This window comes from Echinococcus granulosus (genome assembly GCF_000524195.1).
Source record: "Echinococcus granulosus chromosome Unknown EG_S00166, whole genome shotgun sequence".
In the NCBI taxonomy this organism is placed as follows: Eukaryota; Metazoa; Platyhelminthes; class Cestoda; order Cyclophyllidea; family Taeniidae; genus Echinococcus; species Echinococcus granulosus.
In genome coordinates, this window is record NW_020170546.1 from 2,463 (window position 1) to 15,128 (window position 12,666).

Genomic DNA, 12,666 nt, shown 5'->3' on the forward strand with positions numbered 1-12,666 from the left:
CCTAAGGTGGTAAACGTAATTTATTCCGTAAATTGCAAGGAAGTATTGGATGGCACCCACATACTAATATGTTTAAAACTAATTTTTACATCCTGGGTTTAATATAACAAGTACCTGCACTCATATTTAATTGTTTTAATAGTTTTTCTAGATCACGAAACCAAAATGCACAGGTGCTAGTTTTGATGTCATGGTAACAGACTCGCCACAGATTCAAATATTAACGTTGAGCTTTACAGTAATAACCTTGAGTGACAATTAAATATGCAACACTTTTTTTATTTAATATATGACGTTTAAAAGATCCTATGCAACATTTGTCGTCTTTGGTGTGATTTGCCAATATTGCGAAATATTTCAGCATCCCTTCAAAAAATTCTTGATAATGATTATGTTGAGTAAAATATTAAGCCCTACTTGGTTAAGCATTGTGTCAAAGACATCTGTGTCTATTGTAGATTTGAAAACCGGAGTCGTGGGGGAAAACGTGAATAGAGTGGGGATTTTAGTAAGCATAGAATGCCACTTATGCAATTCTCAGATGTGTGTGGTTTTTAATAAAAATGCCCGTAACAAATCACCCATTTGTACAACTTGAGGAGGCTAAGCCAAAGTTTTTTTACAAGGACAATGACTTGTATTTTGCGGATCGAACGATGGTTTAATTTTGCAACCAATATAATAAAACTTTAGGCGAGAGATTTTTATCTGCAGAAAAAGCCTGCCTGCTTTATGGTGATCGGAAACCCCTCTACAGGCAAAACTACGCTTGCAAAAAGGCTTGTAAAAGAAATGAGATGTCAATATATTCACGGTAACTTAAGCTACTTATTGGAACATTTGTAGCTACTGAACTGATCGAACAAAATATGCGAGAAAATACACTTCTTGGGAAATATTGCACTGAACAGTTACTGTCTGGCCGTACCATAGCAAACAAAACGCTTGTTGCCCTTCTAAAGGGTGCTATATCCTTACCCGAATGTCAGCATTATGGCTACGTCATGGATAGCTTTCCCACTTATTTAGCTTTTGATGAACAAATAGAACTGGTTGAAAACTTGGCGCTAAAGCCTGATTTCGTCATTCACATTGAGGTAGTATTGTTGCGTTTCCTTTAAAAAGCATGACTGATAAAGTTTACTTTTTAATATTAAAAGATTATTACCAAAAAGGCTGCGACTTGCTTTTATGATAGAATAAATATGAAATGCTCCTCCTCACATCGGCATGGACGAAGGGATCGGAAATCTTTCAACTTGGCTAGAAGGTTATGCCATCTAGTGGATATTCAGCAATTAAAAACCTTGGCTTATTTGAACATACGTATTAATAAAACATTAGGTTTCTACGACCAAATATGTGCAGGATTATAAAGGGCTGAATTTTTCACAACTTTTAAGCACTTATAATTTCACAGAATTCTTTTCTTTTTTATTTAGATTCCTGATGATGACCTGCGGAAAAGACTCGAGTCACAGCGCATAGATCCAATTGATGGAACCATTTACAACTACTACAATCTCGAAGATCCTCCAGGTCCGTTCACAAAGCTTGTATCTCCGGCAGCACCACATCCAAACCCAGAGACGATGATAGAGGAAGGAGAAGGGCAAATCCCCGACATAGATGACATTCTCATGGAGGAGGGAGGAATCGATGAAGTCTATGGTAAAGAAAATTTGACAGCATGGCATCCCGAGTTTCCGCGACTTACCAAAGAGGTCACCAAGCGTCTTCTTTTTCTACCTGAGGATTCTCAACGCGAGCTTGATAGACTCTTTAATCTCAATAAGAACAAAGTTCAAAAGTCGTTAAAGCAATTTCTACGCAAGTTTCCGAGGACGCATGTTATTAAAATTGATGGGAACTGTCCACCAACACAGATGTTTTATGTGAGTGCTAGACAACCTATTTTCACTCAGTTATCGGCAATAAATCTGCATGTCTTTACTGGTGTAATACCTGATTGATATTCCTTGTTAAAATGTCAATTTAGTCCCGTGCAGTATGCATTTTAAAAATCTTTTGATACCAGCGCGATTTAGCCTCAGAAACTCAAAGAGCTTTGTTTCCTGCACAGTAAGGTCAAATGGCATGTTGGTAGTGTATTGATCAGCTTCCTATAATCGGGAATGACCACTATGGAGGATGATGATGCAAGACCAGCTATAGAACAATTATAAAAAAAACACCGGCTAAGCATTCCTTGTGTTCATTGTGCCTCAGTGTGCCTGAAAGCTTCACGGCTTAAGATAACAAGTCTTCCCAAAAAAATGTGGTTACTTCCACGGTCTTTTACAGAGTCTCTATCATTACGGCTGCCAAATGTCCGTCAACCTAAAGAATTCTTTCCTGACTAAACTAGACTAACTATGTATAACGTATATGTCGATTTTTATAGGACCCATTTCTAAGTATACATTAGTAAGTCTTTGACTTGACACGATCGCATTCTTTCCCTGATATTTTCGAGCAGAATCTCATGATAAAGGTTCGAGCGCTATCCATCCGACCCGCTATCCCACCCTATCATCTGTCACTCAAAACCGAAGATGAAAGTGAAGAGGATGAAGAAGAGCCTGAAAAGGAAGAAGAGGATAGGACGATAGCCGAGGCGGAGCCTAGGGCACTCGAGAAACAGATGGGTGACAGGGCGATAAATGAAGCAGATGTCGATGATGATATGCAACCCAAAGGAGAGAAGATTGATTGGGATGCGATTATCACCACGTTAGTGGTCCGCAAAATGCCCACCGAGCACTCTCGATGGCAGATGAGTGAGTGGCAACGCTTCTGCCCAGTGCAGCTTTACAACGGAATTCTCGAGTACGGCAAAGTAGAGTTTGCCTGTGGGTAAGTTGGCAATTATCAATTAGTGTCACTTGCTTTCACTTTCACATTTATGTACAGCAAAAAATTTTCATGTCACAAGGCTTCACTGTCGGCAGTAATGTGTGGCTTTAATCAATTTCAGTTGCGTTTATTTATTGCGATCTCACAACATCACTTTCCCTAATTCTCTTAAAGATTCCTGGGCTACCTCTACTTCCTGTCTTGTCGGGAGGCACTCAAATCCTTCATACGAAATCCACGTCCCTATCTGGATTTTCAGATTTCCCAACCGAAGTTTACGGTACGAATTGCTGTGATGGGATTCCAAAAATCGGGTTCCACCGCTCTTTGTCGCTTATTGGCAGATCGTCACGGTGCCATCTGTATCAGTCTGACAGAGATACTTCGCAAAGAACTCGATGCAAAGTTGAAGGAGACATTAGAGATGGTAAAAGCAGAGGTGGAGACCGATGTGGTAGAAAAATTGAATAATCAGAGGAAACGAGAAATTGAGGAGATAAAGACAAGTGGGTGATTTAATAACCTATAATTCATATTGCAAAGTCTAGAAACAGCTATTATATAGGTCTGCAAAAGTCTGAAAATCAGTGATCTGTTAAATTAAGAACCTATTTAATTTTGTTATCAATAACATGAGGTAAAAGACAGTGATAATTTTTCGCCCAAATTAGGTTTCAATTAGGAGTCTTTTAGGCATAGTAGGTACCCCGCACCAGGATTAAAATGGAAATAAAATGAAAAATCGAATATTTTCTTGGAGCCGGTGCTTCCGATTTCGTTGTCATATAGGCTCATTATACAGAAAGGAGCATTTAAGGGTCTGCAGTAAATTAAACAGAGAAAAAAATGAAAGAACTGTAGTCTAGTATAACCACAAGGCATATTTAATTTGCTCCTTTGTAGACAACTATGCTGACAATGCTCTGATGAAGTTGATGGCTGACACCATCAATACTGTGGCTGAGGAGGCGTTAGAAAATCTCGACTCGCCGAAGGCAATGGAAAATAAAATAGACGGTAAATTATGAAGGTTAATTTTTGAAAATCCATCTTTAATGGCAAAAATGACCATCATTGCCTATTTTTAAGTTAACTAATTAGGTGGAGAGAAATAACATAAATAGCCCCTTGTCCCTAGGCTCAAACAATCCAGCCCTAGCCACCTCTTTTTCTACCTCACTGTTATTTTTCAACGGCCTTTTATCATGTCGTTGTTTAATGGCATGAAGTGGTGTTAACGACTTGGACAGATCTGAGGATGATGATAGTGCAATAGCTCTCCCCTGATCCGTTCCAAAATGCACATTTTCTTAAGGCTAAGTTTTGCGATGAGAGTTAGGCCAATTGTTGCGTCGCGAAAATAAACTCTTCCCTTAGCTGAATGAATGAAGCTTACGTTTCTGATGAAGCTTTTCTTGTTTATCCTTAAGTTCTACCGAGTGCTGGACAGATCTCGGCCTCTAATGCGTTGTGCCTGCAGTCTAACATTCCCCCACACAAAGCGCGCATAGTCGTCCGGGGTTAAAATACCGCCTTATAAGTGAGCTGTCTGACGACAGCCAGTAATGATAAAATGGGAAATTTATAACCCATAAACCTTATTTCCTCCAGTTGATGTCTATCAGTGTAGGCACAAACCAAGTCTTTTATCATCACCAAATTTAAATGCTGCTGGAAGAATCAAGGGTCGTCCTCTGGCTCCTTTTTTCCAATACCTAACCTACACTAGAAGAATATAGCAAATTTGACAAGATTTTTCTGCATTTTTGTAACTTCGTGACATTTGGTTCCTCTAAGATGCCAAATCAAAATCTCGTCAATCACTTTATGGATGTCTAAGTACTGTATTTCATGCCGGCAAAAAGGGGTAGGAACGCCTTAAATATTCTAATATGCTGATAAACTTAATGGATTAGAATAAGAGTGCATGAAATTATTTTACAACTTCAATGCGATGCCTAAAAGTACAATGGGTTTTGAATCCAACCTTGTAAAATTACATGGGAACACAATAACGGATAATTTTTTAGCCTCGTAAATAATGTTTGCTCAAGTTATTCTCATTGTTGTAGTCGACTGCTGATTTTACCTTGAGAATTATTGAAACATTCAGAATAAAATTTTTATCTTGGTTATTTTTCTAACAATTTTTAGTTTCTTTGCCTTTACTAAAGTTTAAGTACAAATGAGTTTGTTTATTTGCTTACTTTCGAGAAAACCTAAAGGCTTCACTATTTCCCAACGTAATTTTCTAAAACTGAACGCTTAAATAACTGGTAGTTTGTGAAAGACTAAATTATTTTCTTTTCGTGGAGATGGTAATATTTTTGTCCCAAATGGTTTATTTCTATTCTAGAAAAGAAAATCCAGGTATACAAACGCGTTTAGGAAATTCGCCTAATAGAGTAACCCGATAAACTATCAACGACTTGTACTTTTTAAAGCCTAAAATTTTATGATATTGAAATCAACCTGTAATTAAATTTTATGGAGGAGCTATTAAGAGAGCTTGCCGAACACATCCAAATACAACTTCACCGGATGTAATAAACGAGATCTTAGCCGTCATTTTTGTCTATTTCCATAATAGAAAGTTATCGATTTATTTTTAACGAAAATGGCCTTTAATATTATACATGCTTTTAATAGCTCCTCAACTAAAAGGTCACTGAGATTACACGGCGGCAGAGGCAGCCACTAAAATGTTGCGAATGGTCAACATGATTAGGGTGACATTAAATTACTTCTGGCCTCCGTCCAACTTGAGTAAAACCCTTACTAGGTGCATGTTTGGTTCGAAAGTAGTACGAAAACAAACTAACATTATTTAAATTAAATTTTGGACTTAAAGCTACAAAGGCTTGTTGAAATGACATGAGAGAAATAGGAATTCCTTTGTATAAACTGGCAACTCGAAAAATTTTAATTTGCCCATTATTTTTCCTTTTTTTCCAGTTAATATGGGTCCTAACAAAATCCCAAGTAAGTTTAGGCAACTTTTGTAAGCAAACTTCCTTGTAAAAAGCGTCTTATGGATCAGATATCTGAAGTAGGATCTTTAGCAGTTCAATAACATTATTCAATGCAAGAGCGCCTTTACTTATCGTAAAGCATATAACATGACATTGTAAAAATTCACTGGTAAGTTAGGTCAACTAGAGAATGAGGATGAATAGGAAAAGCTACACCAAAAGTGGTCATAAGGCGCACACACCTAGAAGTGGTTTTGCTGTCGGCATGCAAAAGGCTTGAGGCATCATTTGTGTGGGAGGCACTAACAAAGCTTGAACATTAAATTGTGAAACCGGAGGGGTCAGATAATCGTGTGTGGAATCTGTCTTCAACAGTGGGATAAAATCTGTATGTTTGTCGGTGCAGCTTGCTCCACTGACTTGCTGGGACTTCTGGCCACCAGCCGTAAATAAGCGGTTATTTAAAACCCGCACCACAAAGCATAGATATGACCCCTTATAGTATTCCTGTGGCCCTGACCTCTTCTATTACTGGCTGTCAATTGCACAAAACTGGATATTGTTATGTAAAAGATAGTGTGCAGCATTTGGAGGGGTTAGAGCAGAATAATGTACCGTTACCTTTTGATGATGACTAACTCAAAGATCGCTGTGAACGTCAATCTCCTGCCAGAAGGCTTAGCCGACGGCCGTGTTGTGGAGCAAGGGCACAACCAGCGGGAACTAAAGTGTCTGCGCAGTTCAGTATGTAGTTAAGTAAACCATCACATTACCAACATAAGACGAAATCTCATTCCACTTGGTTGACAGCTGTCTACTTTAAGGCTGAATAGGGAAGGAAGGGCGATGCATCGCCATTCCTCGTAGTTTCTTTATGAGGGTGCGGGAAACATCAACCTGAAATAGACTTATGTGCCTACGAAAACCCTACTAGGGTGGAAGCTCAGGTGGCATGAAAATATCTTAATGTTATCGTTTAGCAAGGTTGAAAAAACCAGCAAGATAATGACTATCATTTTTGTGGAATCTGATTTCCCTTTTATTGTTCATCATTCCAGTGTGGTATCCACTTCTACCTCTACCTAAAATTTCATTGGTTGTTCCTAACCGTAAATCAACGTTATGTTTCTTTTTGCATGTTTGTTTCATTTTTGTTGTGAAATTTAAACAAATTACAAAGAATACGAGTCTGAGAGAAAACATGGCTGTGTACAAATCAAACCGAGATCATTGGGGTATAGGAAAGGCTTGGCAGAATAAGCTTTTTCAAATTTTCGGCACTATCCGCAGTAAGTGAATGAGCTTCTGAGCTACTTTGTTTTTGTGTTAAAGTAACTACAGCGCTCCAGAACCTCTATGATGACGAGAGAAGACATAGTATGCGGACTTATGAATTCTTCATCGTCAGCAGGGCGAGCTGAATTGGAAAAGAATCCTTTTAGAATGCACCACCAAAGCCTAGCCGGTGTCTTAAAACGGGCTAATTCTCTTCCCTTTCCCACCTCAAATTTCTTCTAGGGAAATGCGTAGACCTTTCATTGCGACTGACTTTGACTCGTTGCGACTCGTTTTAAGCCTCCTGAGGCTCGGCTCAGGAGATTTAGTGCTCCACAACAGATGTCATTGTGGACTTTTTATTCTTCCTTGACATTGAATTTGACCTATTCCATATGTGGACCTTTTTCATTACCATCAAGAGGGGTCTAAGAGATTGTAGAGACTTCAGAAGAGTTATGCTAGCAACCGGTGGTGTGATTAATCTTGACCACACTACCATTGTGACTAAACAGACAACAGTTCAAGAAACCAATTTTATCAGCCCTGGCAGTCTTTTTTTCCACTTCCATTTATTCTCCTTGACATGAGGTAATGCCACTATATGATGTCAAAGCAAGGTGTTAGTCGCAAGTTGAAGAAATTCAAGTGGAACATGAAGGGTGAGGAAGAGGAGGAGGTAGTATTGCTTTATGGATTAGTTTCGTAAAGGTCCGAGATCCTATGTTTTCTATCACAGTCTTCCACTTGAGTGATTAGTCATGTCCTTAAACACCATTGAGCATGGCAGATGGAAACCATAATTATGTGCCAAATTTGTTCCCCATTATTTGAAATTTGCATTCCTTCATTACTTGAATGGTAGAGACATTCTATCACTCAAGCACTATTTACTTTCCCACAGGTTTAAAAGAAGTACTTACCCCAGGGCATCCACAAGTCGTTGAAGCAGTGACCAGGGCTTTACGATTTGCCAAAGCTCAACCAAATTATCTTAATCCTAAACGCTATGTGGATACACTGGTGGAAGAGTTGGCAAGACTAAATCATAAAAATCGCAATGTCATATCGTCTAAACGGAAGTAAGTACTGTTGGCTACCCTGAGGAGATCTTGTAAATATATATTTGTAAAGCAGCACTTTCTTAAAATTTTACGCAGACCACTTAGCTGGGTGATTGAGGGTCTACCCCCACTGGAAGAGGTATGGCAAGAATTAAAAAAACGCTCCCGATCAGTTGCTAAAGAAATTAGCTACGTGCGTCAAGCCTTCGAGACTGTCCACAAGCTTGAAAGCGCAATGCAAAGACGCGAGCTCAATAAAAAAGTCAAGGAAGAAGAGGAGGAGGCCATGATGGAAGGCGAGGCTGGTGGAGGTGATGATGAGACGGCAAAAAAATCCCTAAAACGTGAAGAATCAGCTAATCCCTACGCAAAGAAGCTGGATCCTCGCCTGGTAAAAGCTCGAGAGGTAGCTGATGAAGCAGCTTCCAGGGTTATTCCATTGGATCCTATGCCCTCTTATGTGTTCAAGCTGAGGGATGACCTCCCGGATTATGCACTTATGATCCATCGTCTCTACGCTGTCGGATTTGGCCCTCTAGAAGGTGAAGCATTTGAACCGTCTTTCAGGACATTAATTCTGAAACTTCACTAGTCAAATCTGATCCAATTTCTTGGTTTTTGTAGATCTACCGCTAACCTTATTATTTTCTACTACTATACTGCAAGGACTCGGACAAAGGGAACTTATAACGAAATTTGTTTATTGCTACTGATCATTAAATTAAGCAGTATGGATGCTAAAAGTCTCGTAAACTTTATAAACACATATTTCGCTATCACTTACTTTATTCCTCCTTGAGCAATTAAAAATACAGTTTTGGAATTAAAATAGGTTAATAATGGAAGTAATGGCCCATTCAATCTAAAGAAATTGGTCTTTTTACTTCTATTAGCCTTACTGTAAATCGCTACTACAAAAAATGTGCAGCTCTTCAACTTTTAATATCCCTAGAGCTGCCAACTATGTCCAAGGCTGAAGGCATGGACGAGAGTGCCATAGAACCCATGGTAACTACGGAGACCTCAGAAAGGGAACTTAGTAAGGATAAGAGCGGTTTGTTTCATGACGATGACGATGCAATGACAGAGCCTCCGGAGGATCCGCCAACTTCAGGACAGACTTTCTACCCCATGCCTCAACCCGGTCCAGAAGTGGACTGTGTGCGAGATCAGTTGATTCAGTTCGACAAAGCTTGGGCGGCATCAAAACAGGGCCTTTCACAATCGACTACAGCTTACGGATTTCCCGTACATGTCCAGGATTTGAGTATTCATAAGGACAAGACGTTAGACAATCTTCTGGAGGAAGTAAACAACGAATTCGAAAGTTAGTAGTTACCTTCTAATTGCAGAACTCAAGGAAACAGCCTTAAGTTCAAAAAAGAAGAATGACTGAGATGCGCTAAGCGTGGCTAAATTAAATCTTGTCGAGTGCTTAACCAGAATGACCTAAATGATAGAAAAATTAACAGGGATGGCTTTATTACCGATCTGGGAGGTTTGGATATATGACTTCTGCGTGAGTACCGGAAACACTAGATGATCCCATTCTCGTCTACTGATAGTAGTATGATTGGTCATGGCCTTGTAGCGGTCTTTAAGACCCACCTATACTTGATTTTAGCCAATCAGTGGGTGGGATATGAGCGTAATTTTTGATTCCTCCTTAATGTCAAAGCATGCCATAAAAGCATGGAATAAGGGGCTGGAATTCTGTAGACACGGTTGGAGAGTCATCATGAAGAATGTGAAGTAAAATCTAGAACAGTAAATAGCCCAAGTTTTACACTTCAAATGTCTGCTTTTCTATGTTGACCGTCATATCGGTAGGCAACCGCTAGATAGAAAGGAAGATCACAATCACTTAATGTAACCTCTATTTTGTATGATTTCTGTGCATTCTATTGCTTGATACGAATCATTTTACTTTTTTTATATTCAAGTGACAAAGTGCATGTGTCACGTATTTGCGACATCAGATTCAGACCACTGAATCTCATTCTTACCCTATTCTCGCACACTATTCCTAGAACTATTTGCGTTTACTGCAAAAGAGTCCTCCCAGGAGATGCTGGATGAGGAGATCGAAGCGGAAACCGAAGGATTTGAGGAAACTGGTGGTCTGGAGGGCAACTTAGCCCTAGAAGAAGCTGATGAGGCAGAAATGGAGGAAGAAGAAGAAGAAGAAGAAGAAGAAGAAGAGGAAGAAGAAGAAGAAGAAGAGGGGGAGGGAGAAGAGGAAAGGGAAGGAGCTACGGAAGTACGTCTAGGTGCCTGATTGTAAGGGGACTTAGTGTTCACGGTAATGACTGCCCTGTTGCTAGCTTGTAGCAACCACGACTCAGATTACTTAGTTCGACAACCACCAAACTTCCTCTACATTTTTCTCTCTCCAGGAAAGCGAAGAAGAAAAAGAGGAAAAGGAAGCCGAGGAAGATCTGAGTAGGGGCCCGAATAGAAAACTTGGCCAGACGAGCTACTTTTGCCCGGTTGCCTACCACGATTATCATGTCTTAAAACCCGGTGATTCCGAGCTTGTGGCCACCTACAAAGGTCTCTCTTACTACCTCGGTAGTGAGAAGGATATGGCCAAATTTATGGCCAATCCTGAAAAATATGTGAGTCGTGGTTATCAGCCTCCCTTGAAGGTGAGTTTAGCAGTTATTCAATACAATGAGAGTGTGGAATTTTAGAAGGGATTTTGTATAACGCTGGCATTCACTTTAGCCACCTCCATTAAGAATTGCATTACTGGGTCCACCAGGAACGGGAAAAACACTTCATGGAAGGCAAATTGCAAGTCAATTGGATCTTATTCATGTGAGCTTTGACCAAATGCTTCAGGACGTGATGATGCAAAAACTGAAACACAGAATCGGTCCTGAATACGAAGATGATAAGGAGATACCAGTGAAGGTCATGCCAAAGTAAGCGACATTCAGTTTTCCTCTGTCCTGTCATTTTCCTTTATTTTACTGTTATGGGTTAGGTGGTAGTCAAGGTTTGAAGAGTACGGGGGATAGGGAGAAATCAGTATCTCCATCCCTCTTTCCCTCCCATTCAACGGGATGTCTAACATGCAAACTACGCAGCATCACTGATTTGTTACTTTACGTAGTCTCGAAGAAGCTGTTGCAAAAGTACTATGGCAGTTAGAAAATCCCAAAGCAGCTGTTCAGGTAACAGAAGAGGAAGCAGCCACAGCTCCTCCAACTTCAGCCGAAGTTACGGATGAAGGTGAAGCTTCCTCTCCAAAAGACAACCTCACTCCTCACGAACTAGCAGTACGCAAGTTCCTGGAAAATGATGAGGCTCTTCCAGAGACCTCTTTAAACCTTCTCCTGCCAAGACTGTGGCAGGAAGAACCCTACCGCTCCAAGGGCTTCATTCTAGAGTCATTTCCACGTTCTGCTGGTGACGTGACCTACATGTTGGAGGCGAATTTGCTTGTTGACTTCGCGATAGTGTTGAATGCGGAGGTGGAGGATCTAGTACCTCGTCTTCTGCCTGCACTACTTGCAAAGTGGAAAGTGAAGATGGCAAAAGTTGAGGCCAATCGCAAGATCGTGGCGGACTGGAAGGCACAAAAACGGAAACGTATAAGGGAGGAGAGACGGAAGATGATTATCAATAGTCTCAATGAGAAGCGGATAGCCAGATATGTAAGTTTATTTGGTACTTCAGTGTAACAGTACAGAAGACTTCACTTTGTCAGTTATCACAGTAGTTTTGAAGCCTCTGGTGGGGGATAAATGTAGGTTGGAAGAGTGAAAATGCTACCCAAAGTTCACTAATAAAGTCTTGGGAAACATTAAAATTACATCAGCTTGGATGTAGCTCTTTGTAAACACGTACAGAAACGCTTAGGTATCTTGACATACCTAGAAAATCAAAAAAACAGAAGTACGTGACATCTATTTTAGTGGTTTGGACTTGATCAGTTTTGGTTTGTCAATGTAGCTAAAAAAAGACATTTGAGACGCCTTTCACCTAATATAAAAAGTAGGTTGAAACAATGAAATTGCAAACAAAAATTTGCTTACAGCTCAATTTACAAATTCTTTGCCAAAGATCTTTAAGAAGTTCAACAAAGTATTCTGTTATTTCGTGTTGAGGTGTTAAAAATAATTGATATTGTCTAACTTGTCTATAAACATTCATTCACTCATGATCTCAATCACGATTTGCTTGTAAATCTGTCAAGTAAAATAAATATCTGCCACGTCAACCACTTCCGACAATTTAAGAATTACTTTGACAACTTTCTAAGCTGTTAGTTTAATAAGGAAAGCATTAAATTGCTGCAGATCACATTAAGGACATCCATCTTGTCGCAAATGAGTGACGTAAGGGCTCAAGCAGGTTAAGTGAAAAGACGTCTACCTATGGCGTGAACAGAAAGTAAATAATGTACGACAGTACCTTTTAAACTAGTCAACACCAAAAACATAAAAAAAATCATTCTCCCTAGAATGCATGACTACGTTTCACGTCACCTA

The 12,666-nt window shown here is 39.7% G+C and overlaps 2 protein-coding genes across 2 annotated transcripts; both read left to right on the forward strand. All coding sequences in view use genetic code 11, as the record gives it.

Annotated features, from left to right (window-relative positions):
• Window positions 1–732: 732 nt before the first annotated feature.
• On the forward strand, window positions 733–4,381 carry EGR_09767 (Adenylate kinase domain-containing protein; the record flags this gene model as incomplete). Its single annotated transcript, XM_024499016.1, has 7 exons — window positions 733–814; window positions 847–1,097; window positions 1,443–1,895; window positions 2,480–2,856; window positions 3,031–3,362; window positions 3,760–3,873; window positions 4,287–4,381. The coding sequence occupies 7 exons, from the start codon at window positions 733–735 to the stop codon at window positions 4,379–4,381; spliced, it is 1,704 nt and encodes a 567-aa protein (XP_024346557.1).
• Window positions 4,382–6,458: 2,077 nt separating this feature from the next.
• On the forward strand, window positions 6,459–11,856 carry EGR_09768 (Adenylate kinase domain-containing protein; the record flags this gene model as incomplete). The annotated part of the gene is made up of 8 exons (XM_024499017.1): window positions 6,459–6,576; window positions 8,008–8,185; window positions 8,264–8,709; window positions 9,120–9,494; window positions 10,222–10,427; window positions 10,564–10,815; window positions 10,895–11,083; window positions 11,320–11,856. 8 exons carry the CDS (start codon window positions 6,459–6,461, stop codon window positions 11,854–11,856), a joined length of 2,301 nt encoding a protein of 766 aa, XP_024346558.1.
• Window positions 11,857–12,666: the final 810 nt, after the last annotated feature.